This window comes from Phocoena phocoena, chromosome 5 (genome assembly GCF_963924675.1).
Source record: "Phocoena phocoena chromosome 5, mPhoPho1.1, whole genome shotgun sequence".
Taxonomy (NCBI): Eukaryota; Metazoa; Chordata; class Mammalia; order Artiodactyla; family Phocoenidae; genus Phocoena; species Phocoena phocoena.
Genome location: NC_089223.1, coordinates 68,552,798 through 68,571,906, shown reverse-complemented (window position 1 = coordinate 68,571,906; position 19,109 = coordinate 68,552,798). Strand labels below are relative to the sequence as shown.

The window sequence follows — 19,109 nt, the reverse complement described above, 5'->3', positions numbered from 1 at the left end:
CAAGGATCTCACTCAGATTTGACAGAGAAATCAAAAGCTTTACAAACAAGCAAAGCTAAGAGAATTCAACACCAAAAAAACAGCTCTAAAACAAATGCTAAAAGAACTTCTCTAAGTGGGAAACACAAGAGAAGGAAAGGACGTACAAAAGCAAACACAAAACAATTAAGAAAATGGTAATAGGAACATACATATCAATAATTACCTTAAATGTGGATGGATTAAATGATCCAACCAAAAGACAGGCTGGCTGAATGGATACAAAAACGAGACCCGTATATATACTGTCTACAAGAGACCCACTTCAGACCTAGGGACACATACAGACTGAAAGTGAGGGGATGGAAAAAGATATTCCATTCAAATGGAAATCAAAAGAAAGCTGGAGTAGCAAATAGCCAGGACATGGAAGCAACCTAAATGTCCATTGACAGACGAATGGATAAAGAAGATGTGGTAGATATATGCAATGGAATATTACTCAGCCATGAAAAGGAACGAAATTGGGTCGTTTGTAGAGACGTGGATGGACCTAGAGACTGTCATACAGAGTGAAGTAAGTCAGAAAGAGGAAAACAAATATCGTATATTAACACATATATGTGGAATCTAGAAAAATGGTACAGATGAACCAGTTTGCAAGGCAGAAATAGAGACACAGATGAAGAGAACAAATGTGTGGACACCAAGGAGGGAAAGCGGGGGGTAGGGGTGGCAGTGTGATGAATTGGAAGATTGGGATTGACATGTATACACTAATATGTGTAAAATAGATAACTAATAAGAACCTGCTGTATAGCAGAGAGAGCTCCACTTCTCTGTACAGTAGAAACTAACAGAACATTGTGAAGCAACTATACCCCAATTTAAAAAAAAAGCAAAACTCCCACCAAACTGATTGGACCTCTATTAACATTTTAGCACATTTCTTTTGAGTCTTTTTCCTGTAAACATTAATATATATGTTTTTTAAACAAAATAGCATTACAGTGTGCTTTGACTTGTATAACCATTTTTCTTAAGACTTCATCATGATCGCCTTTCTATTCTCTCCTTATTTTTCTAATGGTTATGCCATATTGTACTGTAATGATTGCCAAAATTTATGTAACTAACCAACCATTAGTTTAGGTTGTCAGCAGTCATCTGCTGTGGCAAACAATGCTGCAGTGAACATCGCTGTAGGTAAACCCCTCTGTCCATTTGTGAGATTATTATTTTCCAAGATTATCTGATTATAGATCCCTGTTTTTGAGAAGTATCTTACAGAAGTAATGTTTCACAAAATACATGGCGGGAAGCACTGCATTATTTTTTATATTTGTTGGGTTTTAAATTTTGTATTTGTAGCATCTAAGAGTGCTAGTACCAGCCCTCTCCCACACCTGTCCCTGTATATACACGGTCCTGCCCAGTGAGTACTTCTCTCTGTGGCCCCTCGTGCAGGGAAGATACTGAGTGACTGAGAATTAAATGCCATCCGGGCTGAACTGTAATTGATGAGATAACTGTTTGTGAGCCATGGGGTGTTACATACACCACCTCTATGAGGTGCTGACTTTGCCTCTGAACACTTCTCTACCACAGATACATCCAGAGCTCCTGGTCTCTTGTCAGTAATGGTTTTAAAACAAGTATATGTACACAAACACACAAGCACGTGCTCTCTCTCTCTGTCTCTGTCTGTCTGTCTCTCTCTTTCTCTAAATGCTGGTGTTAGTAATGATAGGGGCTAGTTTTCCCCACAATTTAACCCTGAGACGTTATTTTCACTGAAATGAAACTTAGTTAAGCTTTCAGGATTTTTTGGCAAAAGAATTGACTAGGAGATATTTCCATTTAAAATGTTGCTGCTGGGAAATAACCCCTTACCCTTATGCCGTTGAACTAAACACATCTGATGACACCATTGTTTGTTTTAAAACCTTGTAACTTATAAATTTGGTCCATGGACTAAGCATCATCAACACCCAGGTGTGTATTAGAAATGCAGAGTCTCAAGCCCCTATTTAAAGCTTCAATTAAAATCTTCAGTTAACAATATCCCCACGTGATTTATATGTGTGTTAAACAGTTTTTAAACTCCTTTAAAAGATTACTGAAAGTTTTTTAATAATAAACTTTTTAGTTGAGAATGGTTTTAGGTTTACAGAAAGTTATAAAGATATTATTGAAAGTTCCAGTATGCTCCCTTGCCCAGTTTCCCTTGTCTTAACATCTTACATTAGTCTTAAGATACGTTTGTCATAAGTAATGAACCCATATTGATACTTCATTATTAACCAAAATCCATATTTTATTGGGATTTCCTTAGTTTTTACCAAAGGTCTTTTTCTGTCCCAGGATCCCATCCAGGAAATCACGTAACACTTAGTCATCATTTCGGTGCCTCTAGATTTGACAGTTTCTTAGCCATTCCTTTTTTTGGATGACCTTAAGAGTTCTGAGGGGCATTGTTTAGGGGTTTTGTAGAATGTCCCTCAATTTGGGTGTGTCTACACAGTGCTTTTATGATGCAGTTTGTGAATCTGATGTACATGGTGGCATCATTTAGTAGTTTCCAAGAACAAGGATTTGGGGATCAAGCCTCCTGAGGCTGATTCCCATCTCCACTGCCTGCAAGCTGTGTGACCCTGGGCAATTTATATAATTTCTCTGGGCCACAATAAAAAGGATCAGTAATAGATCTACTTCATGGGGTGGTTAAGAGATAAGAGAAGATAAATCATGAAAAGGCACTTAGAGCATGGCACAGAATAAATTCTTTGTAAGTATTAGCTGCTAGTATTGTCACAATTATTATTGTCAAAATAAGAAATAGGCTTGTGTGTTGAGGAACTCATGGTCCAATGTGGGAGACGGGCGCGGAAACATAATATCTTTTTAAGTGCTGTGCGATTAAGGTCAGTGTTCTCTTTCCATATTGTTTTGATTTTCAGGCAATCAGTTTTGGAGGTGGTTTTGCACTGATCAAGGTTTGGGGCTTGGAGATACTGGGCAAATTCCTGGAATGCTGGAAATGTGAGGAATTAGTTTAGGATGAAAGATTTTGTGTCAAGGGTATGTGGATGATACAGTTGAAAGAAACTCAGCTGAATGTGCTGTTTACAAGCAGGTGAAAGTTGGAATGCTGGAAATATTTGGGGGATTAGTTCATAGCAAAATGTTTGATTGAGGATACGCGGATGATATAGTTGAAAGAAGTTAATCTGAGTGTCCTGTGCCGTTCACCCTTGTGTTTGGCCCTTTGGAGAGCACATTGAAACGTGTGGTAAATGTTTTGTTCCATAGTCTCATGCTCACTTCTTCCAGATATCAAAAAATTGTAAATTACAGGCTGTGAGCAGGTTAACTGGATATTTGAAGAGGGGAATTGGAAGAGAAGAGAAAGATTAAATAAGAGAGAAATAAAGTAGTCAACGTAGTACCTAATGTAGTACCTACCTTGAGACAAAGGAAAGATTACAGACTTTGTATATTTTCTCTTACGAGCTGGAAAGCAAGAATTCTTTTGCCACTTTGAGGCATTCATGGAACTAACTAGAATCTACTTTACGAGACATAGTAAGTCTTGATCATTTGGATAGATTTTGTTTATCAGTATAATAATAAACCTCATACCCAATTTTTAAAAAATTTTTCAGAATCTAAAAGTATGGGTCTTAGTAGCTATGTTTTCTGAATCACATTGTAACTTTACGGATTTATTTCTCATAGCTTTCCACAAAATTATTAAAGATTGAGTTACTCCAGGTCTTTTAAAATTTCTCTCTTGCAGTTCTACTTATTGAGCAAGTTTGTCCTACAGTAACAGCTCAGCCATCTGGCCTTATACTAATTACACAGTTGCACGATGACTGGTTCCCTAATGATGGCTATGGGAAATTCCTAACGTATAGCCTTCACGTTTATATATGTTGTGTAGCATTCTAATTAATTATTCTTAAAATGCTATCACATCATCAGTAAATTTCTTTAGCTGCTCAAGGATTGAACAACACAGCACTATTGACATTGTGGGCCGGATGACTCTTATGGGGACCTGTTTAAGACGTTTAGAAGCATCCTTGGCCTTTGCCCACATGCCAGTAGCACTTCTCCCCAAGACGTAACAACCGAATTGTGTACAAGCATTGCCAAATGTTCGCTAGGGGACAAATTCACCCCTTGCTGAGAATCACTGAGCTAACCGCTTGTGTACCAGTAACTGCTAAGGACATATAACACAATGGATACTTGTACTGACTCTGGAATCACGAAAACCCAAATTCAAATTCTAACTCTACCCACCGAAACTGTTTACTGTTTTACTGCCAAGTGGAACAGCGATAGTTTCTAGTATGTACAATAGCATTATTTTAAAGATAAAAACAAAACATATAGAGATACAGTTATATATATAGTTGTTTATATAAAGAACCTAGCACAGCCCACACAATCAAAGGCAATGGTCCTGGACAGGTGGCCAAGGATTATCAAAGTAAGCTAGAGGGGGCTTCCCTGGTGGCGCAGTGGTTGAGAGCCCGCCTGCCGATGCAGGGGACATGGGTTCGTGCCCCGGTCTGGGAAGATCCCACATGCTGCGGAGCGGCTGGGCCCGTGAGCCATGGCCACTGAGCCTGCGCATCTGGAGCCTGTGCTCCGCAATGGGAGAGGCCACAGCAGTGAGAGGCCCACGTACCGCAAAAAAAAAAAATCAAAAAACAAAACAAACAAAAAAAAGTAAGCTAGAGGAAGTGTGAAAAAGGAAGGGAAAAAATAACAATAATAAAAAGTTAAAAAAAAAATTAAAGGACCTAGCAAGGTTCTTGATGAAAAGGAGATATTCAGTAAATGTTAACTCCCTACCCTGCAACTTTCCCTTGATGCTAAGGATATTATTCATATGTCTATTCATATATTTACTCATTATTCATTACTCATTCATTTACTCATTACTCATTATTTAAACTACAAAACATGTACTCATTGAAATCGAGCAGGGGATATTGACCATGTGAAATAATAAGGAATAATACATATTAACTTTTTGGGCTACATTTAGAAACTATAGCATGAAGACTCAGTGCTGGCTGTAGATTTTAATATAACTGGCTATAAGACTGATCTGTATCACTTTTGTGAGATGGGGAAAATTACTTAGTTTTGATTTCTTTATTTCTGAAATGAAGGTATTAATAATATCTACCTCCGAGAGTTGTTATAGTGATTAAATGAGACAAATGCCTGACACATAGTAGCATTCAGTAGTACATGGAAATTATACAGTGGTACCAATGAGTGGTATGGATGAGAGCCAGTACAGTTACAGAGGTCTTCAGTGAGGAACTGGCATTTGAACCAAGCCTTTAAAGATGTGCGAGATTGATGTAAGTAGAAAGGAAGAGAATGGACGTCCTGAGCAAAGGCACAGGTAAGAATGGAGAACTTCAGAATGTCTGGGACACAATAAGTGTATCTGTTTTTGAAGCTGAAATGTCATACAGGGAAATAGTCTGTACTTTTTAGGCAGAGAATATAATGAAACTTACCGAACTGCAGAACTGGAAAGGATCTTGAAGTCATTGAGTCCAGATTATTCATTCTTCTAATAAGAAAACAGAGGCCTAGAAAAAGCAAGTGATTTGCTGAAAAGCCACTCAGTCTTTGGAAGAGTTAGTTCTAGAACACAGAATCTTAGCCTTTCCTTGTCCTTAAAAAGTATAGACAAAAACTATTAAATAGGATATGCAAATGTTCTTTATTTTATAAATTAACTTGCCAAAAGCTATACTTTATTCAGTAGCTAGACTTAGCCTGAATACAGGCAACTAGCAATCCAAACAAGCACATATAACAAGACAGACAAGGCCCCTCCTCTCATAGAACTTATATCAGAGAAAATTGTCACAAATAAATTTTTAAAAAAAATATATTAGTGAAAAGTGCTATGCAGAAAATTATAATGGGGGATATAATATAGAATGAGCAGAAGGCTACTTTGGATGGTTGAGCAAGGCTTCTCTAAGGGGGATATCAGAGCCTAGATCTGAATGACATGATCTTTGAATTCAGGGGTAAAAGCCTTCCGGTCAGAGGGAGCAGCTAGTATAGGGGTCCTCAGACTGAAAGGAGCTTGGCAATATTCAAAGTAAAGAAAGAAAGGCCAGTGAGGCTGGATTTAGTGCAGAAGAAGGAGCGGCAAGAAAGTTAGAAAGTTAGGTCAGGAGCTTCCCTGGTGGCGCAGTGGTTGAGAGTCCGCCTGCCGATGCAGGGGACACGGGTTCGTGCCCCGGTCCTGTGCTCCGCAACGGGAGAGGCCACAGCAGTGAGAGGCCCGCGTACCACACAAAAAAAAGAAAGGTCAGCTTAGGCTGGATCATTTTGAGTTAGGTACACCAGGATAAGAAGGTCAGACTTTATTCTAAGTGAACTGTGGAACCACTGGAAAGTTTTGTGCAGGGAGTGGTCTGATCTGCTTTATGTTTTAGAAGATCACTCTAGCTACTGTTTTAATGATGGTGGCTTGGATTACGGTAATGGAGGTGAAGAGAAGTTTAGATATTTGGGATATATTTTGGATGAATAATAGACAGCTATTGGTGATGCTCTGAGTGTGGGAGTGGGGGGCGGCGTAGGGAACAAAAATCAAGGAGAATCTTCAATTTCTGGTGTTAACAGCTAGGTAGATATTTAGGTACCATTTACAAAGATGAGAAAGACCAGAGAAAGAGTAATTGAGGCGGGGGTGGTGATTTGGAGGAAGAGAGGAAGCGGTCTACATTTACCATATACCAAATTTAAGATGTCCATTGTTTATTTATTGTGTATCTATCACCCCCTTCTCTGGGCTTTAGGAATATAAGATTAACAAAAGACAAAATTCCTTGCCCTTTTGGAGTTTATATTCTAATGGATGATTCAAAAAATTAAAAATAAGGTATATGATGTGTAGATGGTGCTAAGTGCTAGGGTAGGATATGTAACAAACAGTGTGGTTAGATCTGGGAAGGCTTCATTGACAAAGGGATACCTCCAAGTCTCCTTGAAGTTGTAAGGGGGTGAGCCATGCAGATATCTGCTGGAAGAGCCTCATGGACATCCAACTGGAAATGTCAAGTAGAGAGTTGGATGTCTGAGTCTAAATTCTAATTAGAGGTTAGAGTTGAAGGAATAGGTTTGGGGGTCTTGTGCACAGAGATGATATTTCAAAGGTGGGGGGGACCAGATGACATCACCAAGAAAGAGTATATAGGTAGTGAAGGGAAGGAGCTCCTGCAGCCATCCAGTATCTGAGGACTGAGGAGAAGAGGAGACAGCAGGAGAAACTAAGAAGTAGCCGCACTGAAGCAGGAGGAAAAACAGTACACGTGGTATCAAGAGAAACCGAAAGAGACATTTGAAAGGAGAGGACATTGGATATTGCTAAGAATTCAAAAAAGATATGAATAGATGCAGTCACTGGGTTTGGTAACATGGAGCTAGCTCATGGACAACCTTGACAAGAGCAGTGTCCGTGGAGAGATACAGAAAGCCATGAGACTAGTTGAGAGACTGTGAAAGTAAAAGAGGGGGAGAGTTGTTAAGAGTGAAGCGCTTGAGAAGGGCATGCAGTTCACAGTGAAGGGTTTGGCGTTTGAAACTTCATCCGTAGTAGTATGAGGGAGGGCAGAGAGTTTGGGTACAGATGCAGATAGGTTGGTAGATTTGACAATGGGGAGAGAAGGGAGTTCCTCTCTGATTGATTCTACCTTTCTCAATGATGTAAGTCCATTCACTCAGTATTGGAGGAGTTTGGAGGCCAGGTTTAAAATGGGAGGAGATGGTGTGAAATAGCTGTTGAAGTAAGTGCCTGACATACTCAGCCTGCGAGAGTTTCCTCTCAGGGAATGACCCAGTGTGATTTTTATCCCTCAGCCAAGAGGCTAGAGTCCTATCAGGAAGCTGCCTCTGAAGATGACGATTCTGATGACACTCCCAGTGGCTCCCTCAGCAATATGGCGAAACCAAGGGCCCCCAGCTGCAGGATGGTTCGCAGTGGACCTTTAGGAAGTATATCCTCAAATCATCTTACTGGGAGCTGTTTTGCTCTAGGAGGTGGAGCCAGTGAAGTCCCTCATTCCAGACAGGCTGCTTTCAGTAGCCCCATTGTAAGTGTGAATGCATGACGTGAATCTTGTCTGTCCACGGTTAATAATGAAAGAATATCCTTGTAATTATAATAGAGCCAAACGCTGTTGTCTTTTCTACCTGAGAGGAGACTGCATAAGTGCAGCTCCGTGTGACTGCCACACACTCACAATGTCCTAATTTTGGAGATAATTCAGTGTTGAGAGATAGTATATCATTTCAGAAAAAAACATAATGTTTCTGGTCAGGGTTGATAGCCCGGAGAAAGTAGCCTTGGTTTAAGGATCATGGCTCACTTTCAGAACCAGCAAAACTACCACAGAGGTATCTATAGACAGGTAAGTATGTCTAACTGATAGGGAAATTCAAAAGCCTTTTGGTATCCTCCAAGGCCTTTTTATCGCTTTGCAGTCTTCCCCCAGATCCACCAAATCTGTGCTCTCTTCCCCATTCCTAGTCCTGAGAAGGTCATTTTCTAATATTTCTATATCAGAGCTCAACAGGGTGTGTTCTTGAGTCCTGAGGGGAAAACATAGAAGAAGGACCATGTGGAAGATGGGAAAGAGGAAAAATACTCGTGTGAAAGAATTAGAAATCAAAAGTTTTGCTATGCTTAAAATTCTATAAAATTTCAACTGCCTTCCACATTTCATTAACCCTTGTGTTAACCAAGATGAAGATTCCCCAGCTATGAGACTGGTAAGCAGTTGGTGACCTCTGAAATAAGTTACATAACAAGAAAGAAACAGCTTTGGGGAAACTTTGTGTTTCTCCATTGAATTTATATAGAATTTCATAGTAGAGATATGATCTGAATAGACCCCAGGGCTCTCATTCGTCCTGGAAAGGCCTTGAGGGGAATCTGGCTCTTTTCAAAGTTCCACCAAATGTACAATTTCAGCAACTAGGAAGATCATTTCACTGCAATTCATCCTGTGCATTTCTGTGGCTCTAAGGATATCATACCTGTTACATTCTATCATTGCCATATGTCGAGCTATTCCAAACATCTGGACTTAATTTTTCTCCAATTTCTGAAAAAAAAAGGGTTGGGGGAGAATGCACACCACCTCTTCTCTGTACTGATTTTCAGGCTGTATCAGAAATAGGTATCTGTTTTCTTCTTATTTTATCAATTTTGCCCATTCCTCTGCTGATCTTTTTTTTTTGTTTTTTTTTTTTTGTTTTTGCGGTACGCGGGCCTCTCACTGCTGTGTCCTCTCCCGTCGCGGAGCACAGGCTCCGGACGCGCAGGCTCAGCGGCCATGGCTCACGGGCCTAGCTGCTCCGCGGCATGTGGGATCTTCCCGGACCGGGGCACGAAGCCGTGTCCCCTGCATCGGCAGGCGGACTCTCAACCACTGCGCCACCAGGGAAGCCCTGCTGATCTTTTATTTCCCACCCACCTGAATTTAACCACATAGTGACTCATGTTTGGTTGGAAGTCAAGGGTATTAGCAACCCGGTGGGACTGTGCCATGGTCTCCCTCGCGGTTTCCTGATTCAGCCTCTCTTCCTGGAACAAAGGACTGTCTCCTAGGTTAAAGTCATTATGGTTTTTGTACCATTTCCCATCTAAAACTTATTCTCCCCTCACTGCCTACCTCTGTCTACCAGATCTGATGAAATACTTCCTTCTTTAAATATCATTTCTCCTGAAGATTTCTCAGACTGTCTTTTCTCAGCTTCTAAGTTCTGTTTACACAGTCCCTCCTGCCCTTCAGCCCCTTAGTCCTCATGACATTGGCCTTATTTCTGCCTCTGACATAGACCTTGCTCCTTGAGAGCAAGGACTTAAATCATCTTGAATCCCCGGCATCTGAGGTCAGTGCCTCGCATGTCCACTCTCAATAAGGTATCGTGAAGGTGGTTATATGAAACTGCTCAACAGGCTCAGTCTTCCCATTCAGTTCATGTTTTCACTTGCCCTGTACTTCAATGCCGTGTGTCATGCTGATTATATAGATGCTCTGGGATTGCTGTTCTGTTTTGTGTTTTCAATACTACACCCTTACATATAGAATAAAGAGGTCTTCCTTGAATTATGAGACCATCTCTCACTCTTATTCTAGACAAGCCGATTCTATCCTTCTTGGAGACTAACGATTATTTTGAGAAAGCTATAGATCCTTTGACCTGAAAAATTAGCATCCGTAAAAACTGTGCATATGATTCTAAAAGTCCATCCATGGAGCCCAGGTTGAGAACACCAGCTTGAGAGCACACTGAGAGCTGTGATGTCCAGAAGTGGAAGGTTGGAAGATGGCGCCCTTCATGGGGGAGGTAAGGTGAGAGTCAGAGAGTGAGGATCTGAGGTCAGGGTGCTGGCCAAGGTACGCCGGCCTTGGGAGTTAGAATGTCATTGAGGACCGTGAGTCCCGGGTTCATGTGACCTATTTTAGAAATAGAAACCTTAACTTTCTAAGTCAGTGTTTTTATGCTTCTTTAATCCTCTAGAAGTTTTCATTCAGCAAGCATGCTATTCATTCTACCTGGAGTGTTATCCTCTTAGATCTTTATATGTCTGTTTCCTTCTTTGTTTTTCACTGAGGTCTCAGCTCAGATGTCACCTCCTCAGTAAATCTTAGCTACCACGCAATCCAAAGTACATTCCATCCCTCCCACTCTTGTCTCAATCTAGAAGCAATTTACTTATATGTTTAGAGGTTAGTGCTTCCCCTACCTAGAATGTGAGTTCCACATACCCGGGATCCCATCTCTTCTGTGCACCCCTCTTTCTTTGAGGAGTGCCTGACACCATAGATCAACAATAAATGTTTATAAAAGGAGTGAATTAATTAATGGACTAATGGAAGACAATGGCATAATACTAGACCAGGGATATAAATGAATAAAACATGCCCCCAGCCTTCAGCTTTGTTCTAGGTAGAGGAAGCAGACATATAAGTAAATAAAGATAACCCTGTATTAAAGATGCAGTAATGGTAGTTAATTCAGAGTATAGTGAGGGCACAAAGAAGGGAATGATCAACTCTACAAGGGTGAGAAGATATCCAGAAAGGCTGCAAAAAAGCGATAAAATGTAACTTATGATTAGACTAATGAGTAGGGGGTTACACAGTAGAAAAGGAAGGAAAAGCACTTGGGGCAGACAGTGTGTAGCATGTGCAAAGGCTCAGAACCACAGAACTGGGGAGGACGTCGTGTGGAGGAGGAGCTGTCCATGTGCAGTTATTGGCCTTTGTCTTTTTTCTTCAGGTCTGTGGTATTTAGGAATCAGAAGGAGAAGGCATTTGTGTCTATATTTAAAGTGAGGGTGGCAGTGGGAAATGAAATAAAACCCTCAGGTACAGGTGGAGCTAGGTGGGGAGTAGGGCACAGTATTAGAGCTTGGTCAACGATCTCCCACGTGGAGTATCTTTGTCCATTATTAAACCGTGGACATTTTAGATTTCGCATAAACAATTAAAATGCATCCTAATCACTCAATTTTAAAACAAACTTAACATTCAGTATAGAGTAAGGCTACCCAAAAGCTTTGGCAGACACTATGAGATGGCAAAGAGAAGTCTTGGCCAACATTTGCTTGTTTAATTTGGATTTATATAGGGTGAAAAAAGAAAGAAAGGAGGGGGGGGAAGGGAGGGAGAGAGGAAGAAAGAAAGGTGAATGTGAAATCTGCAAGCTGGTAGGAAAGCATAATATGAATCATGGGGGTAAATCTAAAATTTCAAGTAGCCAGATGTTATCTAAAATGAGGACAAAGATGTTGGACTCCCACCATGAAATAGATAAGGCTTAGTTCAATTATGGGAAGCTGTCCACACTGTGTTCTGTATTCCCTAATTAGGAGTACCCATTTTCTCTGCATTAAAAAAATGTCTGTTTGAGGTCAAGTGGGAGGGGTTTATGTATTTGCTTTCTAAGGAGTAACATCTTTTCAATCTGTTTCTCCACCCCCTTCTTTATGGAATATAAAACCAGCAAGTGTCTGATAGTAATGTACAGCAATAACATTTTATGGCTTATCCAAGTACCAGTTATTGAGTTAGGGATCCAAAAATCTACAAGAAATGTTCAGTCATAAAAAAGAATGAAATAGTGCCATTTGCAGCAATGTGGATGGACATAGAGATTATCATACTAAGTGAAGTAACTCAAAGAAAGAGAAATATCACGTGATATCACTTATATGTGGAATCTAAAAAAATGATACAAATGAATTTATTTACAAAACAAAAATAGAGTCACAGACACAGAAAACAAACTTATGGTTATGGAAGAAGAAAGGGGAGAAAGTTAAATTAGGAGTATGGGATTAACAGATACAAACTACTATACATAAAATATATAAGCAACAAGGATTTACTGTATAGCACAGGGAACTATATTCAATATCTTATAATAACCTATAATGGAAAAGAATTTGGAAAAGAATAGATATAGATACAACTGAATCACTTTGCTGTACATCTGAAACATTGTAAATAAACTGTTCTTCAATTTAAAAAAATGTACAGAAATGTATAAGATATGGTCCTTCCTTTAGAGGAACTTACACACCCTGTGGGGAGAGTACATATGCATGGAATCATTTAAAGCTGGATGGTTTGGGCCTGGTTCTTGGAGTAATCAGAGTTCAGAGAAGGTAGGATCTATCCATCATAGAAAAAAAAGAGCAAAAGTCAATTTTGTAATAGAAGGTCTCCATGAGGAAAATTTGGATCTTAGGTAAAAACACCTGTGATATAATCTTACAGATAAGAATTGCATGTGATAACACTATACTTTCTCCTCAATTCAGCAACTAAATATCTTAGTCACTAGGGATTAACTTATTTTAGAGACAGCAACTAAAGTGGAAGAACATTCTGTTCCTGCAGTTTCATTTTGACATGTATCTTTCCTTAAATCTTCTGGGCTCTTCTTTATATTATTTTATGATGCTTCTAGGGTCTTGTATGGTCCGGAGTTTCTCACATTTATTTTGACATTACTTTTTATAAACACAGTTTTGCTGACCAGAGCCCCAGCTTTGGTCAGCTCCAGGATCTCTTTTATTCTCATGATCACAGCACAGGTTCTTAAATTCCCCAAATGACTTATTAGATTGACTTATGTCTTTGTCACAAAGACGGAAGTTACAAATCTTCATTAGCCTTAGAGTAACTTCAAAATGCAGTAGAGTCCTTATGTTCTGAAGCCAGTTATTAGTCAATGCGGAGATCATTGGCACAATGAAATCACTGTTTGCTTCTAAGGTCCGTAACTCAATCCTAATCATGTTCCAAAGAACAAACGTCCCTAAAAAATAAAATTAGGGAGACCCGCACATACTAGCCTCTTCTTGGAGATTCCTGGTACCCATTAAACGCTCTGAGAAGTGCTACAATAAAGCACTGTTTAAACATTTCTTAAGTTTATTTCAGTATGGAACTCTTTGGGGTTTTGCTTAATTCGCATAAACATTCTGAGAAGGGTGCCTCTGGAAATATTGCTCCAACCCATGGCGTCTGTCACACTCACTAGATAACAGTATCATCATAGACCTTCATTAATCCTATGCAACAAGGTTCCTGAGTATCGAGTGAGAAAGAAGCCTCAGATGTTGCCACTCTCTTCTGCTGACTTTGGCAAGGGGGTCCTCAAGGAAAGGATGGTTCTCTGAGTCACTGAGGGCCCAGCACAGGCACTGGCTCAGTGTTACTATGTGTGAGACTCGGGAGGAAATGTGGCCAACTCGTTAATGAACGGCCATCAGATTACAAGTGCTTACGAACTCCATCAAACTGCAACAGGGTTCAAATTTTGCTAAGTCAAATATCACGGAGCAAGAGATGCTGTTTTTAGATAGAAATTTAAGAATGCCTTGTGACAGCAGAAAACTGGGACCTTTGAAACCCATTGTTAGCCTGGCAACCTGCCTGAAGGTGAGTGTATCGTTTGAGAAGGAGAAGGAGCATTAAATTATTTGGGTTTCTGTTGTGCTGGTCTCATGTCACTCATTCTCTCATTTACTTTATACAGCCACCCTGTGAGATAGGTGTACTTTTTACCATTATTCAGGAGAGGGAAAATGAAGCTCAGAGGGTTAAGTAAGCAGCCTTAGGCCCCTAGAGGGTATGCAGTGGGTCTAGGACCTGAACCCAAACCCATGTGATTCCCAGCCTGTGCTCTTTTCTTATTGAGGCTGTGCTAAATCTCACCAAACTCCTAAGCGTAAAATGCAAGCCACGGTCACTCTGAATCTAATATCACACATCTCCATATTTTACTCTGTTCTCTCCGTCACCTCTCCTGGCTTTTCTGCAGTCAGGACTCCTCTAGAATACAGTGGCACTTTTGTGAAAACCTGATTCAGAGGAGAGGGCCCCTTTTTTGACTCATCTGAAAAATTTGTAAAGCAGTTGACTGCATACTACAGATTTCTAGTACAACATTCTTTCATTAAAACTAGTACTTCTAAATAAGAATGAGAAGTACCGTGTTTAACAAAATGAAGTATTTTTCCCCAGTAAGCAAACTTCTTAAAGCCAATTTGTAAAAGGAATTGTACAAAAGAGAGGGGCATAGGGCACAGTTGCCAAAAATATTTGATGATCAGAAATCTCTTAGAGGGACCCTTGGATATTAGTGTCTTGTAGCATGTTACCAGGAAATACTGATGAATTCTGTTAGCGTGCTTATAGTAATTTTATTTCGGAGGGTTGGTTTTAACAATAGTAGTGATTTGAGCTGTAAGATATTTTGTTAAAATAACATAGTATGAATAACGCCCTCACTTTTAGAAGAATTGATATTCATCAGTTGCTGTGGGATGAATATATGCCCAAAGTAGAATCCTAGACACAATAAAATATAGCTCTGCCCTGTGTATTTCAAAATAAGAAAACTCAGCTAGTTTTTGGTGAAAGGCATTGTTCCTCTCTTGCTCACTTTGAGTTAATAGTCAAGGTAGTCTCCATTCATATTATGCATTCTGAATTTTCCATTTAATTTTTTTCTCTTTTATTTCCCTATTCTCACCTCCCATGACACCATGTCCATTAAATCTTTTTTAGAAGAATAAAGTTTACTGTCTCATGCTTCACAGATTCTGTTTAGAAAAGCTCACGCAGATTTAAAACTCGTTTTTTTAGGTACTTATTGTAACAACGCTTTGTCTTTTTGGATCTTCAGGAAACAGATGTGGTACCAGACACCAGGCTTTTGGACAAGTTTAGTCAGATTACACCTCAGCTTTTTACCCCACTGGATGAGACTATCCCAGATCCACCACTGGAGACTCTGTACATCATCGACTTCTTTATTGCTTTGGCAATTTGTAACACAGTAGTGGTTTCTGCTCCTAACCAACCACGGCAAAAGGTAAGTCTCTCATGCAAACAAGGGTCCCCTTCCAGAAGAGAATTTTGGGTTTAAGTGTACTTGTTATGTCGTCTTATTATGTGGATCGTAATTAACAATAGTAGCAGGTAATATTTATACATTACTTAATCTGTACTCTGAACTTATGATGTTCTAAGTGATTTACTGGTACTAATATGTTTAATCCTCCCAACAGCCCCATGAGTTAGGTGCTGTTACTCTACTGTTCCCCATTTTACAGGTGAGCTTAAGTAACTTGCCCAGGGTCACAGGACCAGTTTGTGGGAGACATAGGATTGAACCCAGGAAGTGTGGCTCAGAGCTACTATACTATTTTGCCTCTAGGAGGATAGCTGATGAGAACAGTTCTTGGAAAATGTGACCCTGTTCATTTTGCTTTAGTTTGCTTACCAAATTTGAAGCTTTCTGTGGAACTTCTAAAACCTCCAACATATGCACTGCATCAAGCAAAACATAAAGTATTAGATTCATTATCATGTTTAATGATAATGTCCCTTTTCATGTACCAGTTGGGTAATGTAAACTCAATCGCTCTAAAATCCAATACATCTATAATATACCAAGGCTCTGCAGTTCCCACACAAGCTGGATTTTTAAAGTCTCTTTGTAGCTTAGCATCCATGGAAAATTCATTTTCAATTAAGAAGAAAAACTTGTTTTAGAGACTGGTGATTTACCGCTTGCTGTGCTCTCTTCCTTGAATATAACTCTCTCCCCTTTTGCATACATCTATTTAAAATTCAATTTGTAGCACAACCCAGTTAAATTTTAATTTTCTGTTAGATCATTTTCTCTTGGCGACTTCAGAGGTGGTCAGTTTTAACATAAAAATGTTTTACTTCCCATTAAGCTTTCATTTGATCAGAAACTGTATTTTTATAAGATTTCAACTAGAAATTTGCTCTTTGAAAACTTACATAGTTAGAGGATAACTCACTGGATGTTCTGTTTTTCTCCCCATGTAACACTTTTTCATATACATCTGTTTCCAATATAGACATCTTTTGGTGTTTTCTGTTTAAGAAATATAGTTGCCTTATCCTCAAAGAATATAATATTCTGTAGCCTGAATCTCTAGGCATGTAAGAGCCTAAGCCTCATATTTTAAGGTAGTGACAGAAAGGCAATGAATAAAGAGTTAATCAGAATTCATGTGGAGTACAGAAACGTCATCTGTGGTTGCGTTTCACTTTTCATTTTTGAGTTGCCAGTAAGTTTGAAAATTGACCAGCATGAGTCCCTCAAACTATCATAAAATTAATACTTATTAGGAGAAAATTCTTTAATGCCTTGGGCATTTCTAAATGAGAAAATTTTAGCATTCAATTAATTGGTCATCCCAATTAGTTATTAAATTCTAAATTTAATCACTGATAAGAGTTAAGATCTAGAAGAAATGAGGCTATGAACAAGAAAAAGTTCTATAAAAATAGAAATTTGAATTCCTATTATGATGCCGATAATTCTTCTGTGAGCTACTTTGTTTATTGGCCTACTTTGCTTAAAAGGTCATATTAACAACCTTTTTTAGAACCTGGAAAATAAAAGAAAAAAAGTACATTTTGTTAATCTTTCGATTTACTTTCTTCCAGTGTTTTAACTGTGTATTATGATACATTTGTTTTTATACTGTTTTTTAATACTATTTTTTTTTAGCTTTTTCAGTAGTGCCCTGTAATCTTTATAAACTTGACCTTTAAATGTTATGTAACATTTTAAGATGTTTCTAATTTGCTATTATTAAATACTTGCTTGTAATTTTTAAATTGTTATTGCTAGGATGCATATAATAAAGATTATTAATTTTTTATAGTTTAAGTTATTTCATTAGGGAATTTGCTATATGTATGTCCACTGCTAGCAACGTAGCATTTTATGTCTTTTGCTATCAGTTTTCTTCCTAAGTGGTTTTGAAATTCACAATGCCATCAACATTAGTGCATCTTTTTCATCATGGCTATTTTTATTTTTATTAACGTTTCCTGCGGCAGTTGTAAGTATGAAGCAGGCTGCTATGTGAGGGAGTGGGTAACTCTTCATATCTCCTTTTTTCCCCCAGTTTGACCTCACAGTTGTTGTCAGCTGCCTTTGACTGTATTATCGAGACCTTCCCATATTATCTTTCCTAGATTGGACTCTCTTCTCTGCATGCAATGCCCATTAAGTCTTTGGAAGAGATTAAAAGCCTCTTCCAGAGACTGTCTGTCCGAAGATCAAATTCACCATCTCTTGCCAGTGGGAAAGAGCCATCCTCTGGGGTCCCAAATGCCTTTGTGAGCAGACTATCTCTCTTTAGTCGAATGAAACCAGCTTCACCTGTGGAGGAAGAGATCTCCCAGACAAGCAAGAGTCCCCAGGGCTCTGGTAACTCAGCTTGTCCCATAGAAACTGAGAAGCAAGACAGCAATGTGGATGTCACAAATGGCAAGGTGGAATCCCTCCCTGGACAGCCCTTGGCCTGCAGCCTGTGTTATGAGGCTGAGAGCCCGGATGAAGCGGCCTTAGTATATGCCGCCCGGGCTTACCAGTGCACTCTGCAGTCCCGGACCCCAGAGCAGGTCATGGTGGACTTTGCTGCTTTGGGACCATTAACATTTCAAGTCCTACACATCCTGCCCTTCGACTCAGTAAGAAAAAGAATGTCCGTTGTGGTCCGGCACCCCATTTCCAACCAAGTCGTGGTGTATACAAAAGGCGCTGATTCTGTGATCATGGAGTTGCTTTCAGTGGCTTCCCCAGGTGGGTTCATACAGGACTGAGAGGGAAGTGATAGGAAGGGCTTGGAGATTGAAGGGCCACTCTCAAGGGATTTATAAAGGCAAACAAGCAGATCTGTAGGGATCCGTCACCCTTGGTGAAGTGAAGGGGAAGCTGCCTAGGATCTGGTGAGAAAGCACCGAAGTTTTGGGGTTACATGGACAGGGTTCAAATCTGGATTCTGACAGTAGCCATGTCTTGATCAAGTTACCTAACTGTCCTTTGCCTTCAATAGGTGGGGATTATGGTACCTCCTTTATAGGTTCCTGAGAGGTTTAATGATATACTATATGCAGTATAAGCCGCGCCTCTGACCAGAGACTAGAAAATGGTAAATGCTCAGTAAATGACAGCCACCATCCTTATAATCATTGTGACAGTCGTTATCGATGGTGTGGGGATGGTGTTTGTATTAAGTTCTTGGTACTTTTCTCTCCCCAGGGAAAAAGAGACAAGGGAAAGATTTATTCTGAGGGGTCCTTTTTATAAATGCACATTTGGGATTCAGAACTCCAAGACCTTTTGTTTGTTGTGGGTTAAGTTACCATTGTTTTAAAAAAAATATGTCATTGGGCAAACTGGTGGGAACACGTGTGTTAATTATTTTAGATGGACCAGGTCTGGAAAAACAACAGACGATGTTAAGGGAGAAAACCCAGCAGCACCTGGATGCCTACACCAAGCGGGGCCTGCGCACTCTGTGTGTAGCAAAGAGGGTAAGGCTGCTCCGTGTGCCCATAGGCTGGCTTCCTTCCTTCCTAGCTCCACTATCATTTAACGAAAACGAGCGCTTATTAAACCCTGATCCAAGCATCGGGAAAAGTTTTTGGGCCACTGGGCTCTATTTTCATATCGCTTCTTTATTCCTTATATATTGGTTGGTTGTAGTTTGT

General features: G+C 39.7%; 1 protein-coding gene across 1 annotated transcript in view; it reads left to right on the top strand.

Annotated features, from left to right (window-relative positions):
- ATP10D (ATPase phospholipid transporting 10D (putative)) overlaps nucleotides 1–19,109 on the top strand; it is a 74,449-nt gene that overhangs the window by 25,730 nt on the left and 29,610 nt on the right. Inside the window, 4 exon segments of the mRNA XM_065877337.1 lie at nucleotides 7,897–8,129; nucleotides 15,250–15,438; nucleotides 17,589–18,198; nucleotides 18,826–18,932. Of these exon segments, the coding sequence (XP_065733409.1) occupies nucleotides 7,897–8,129; nucleotides 15,250–15,438; nucleotides 17,589–18,198; nucleotides 18,826–18,932 (1,139 nt within the window).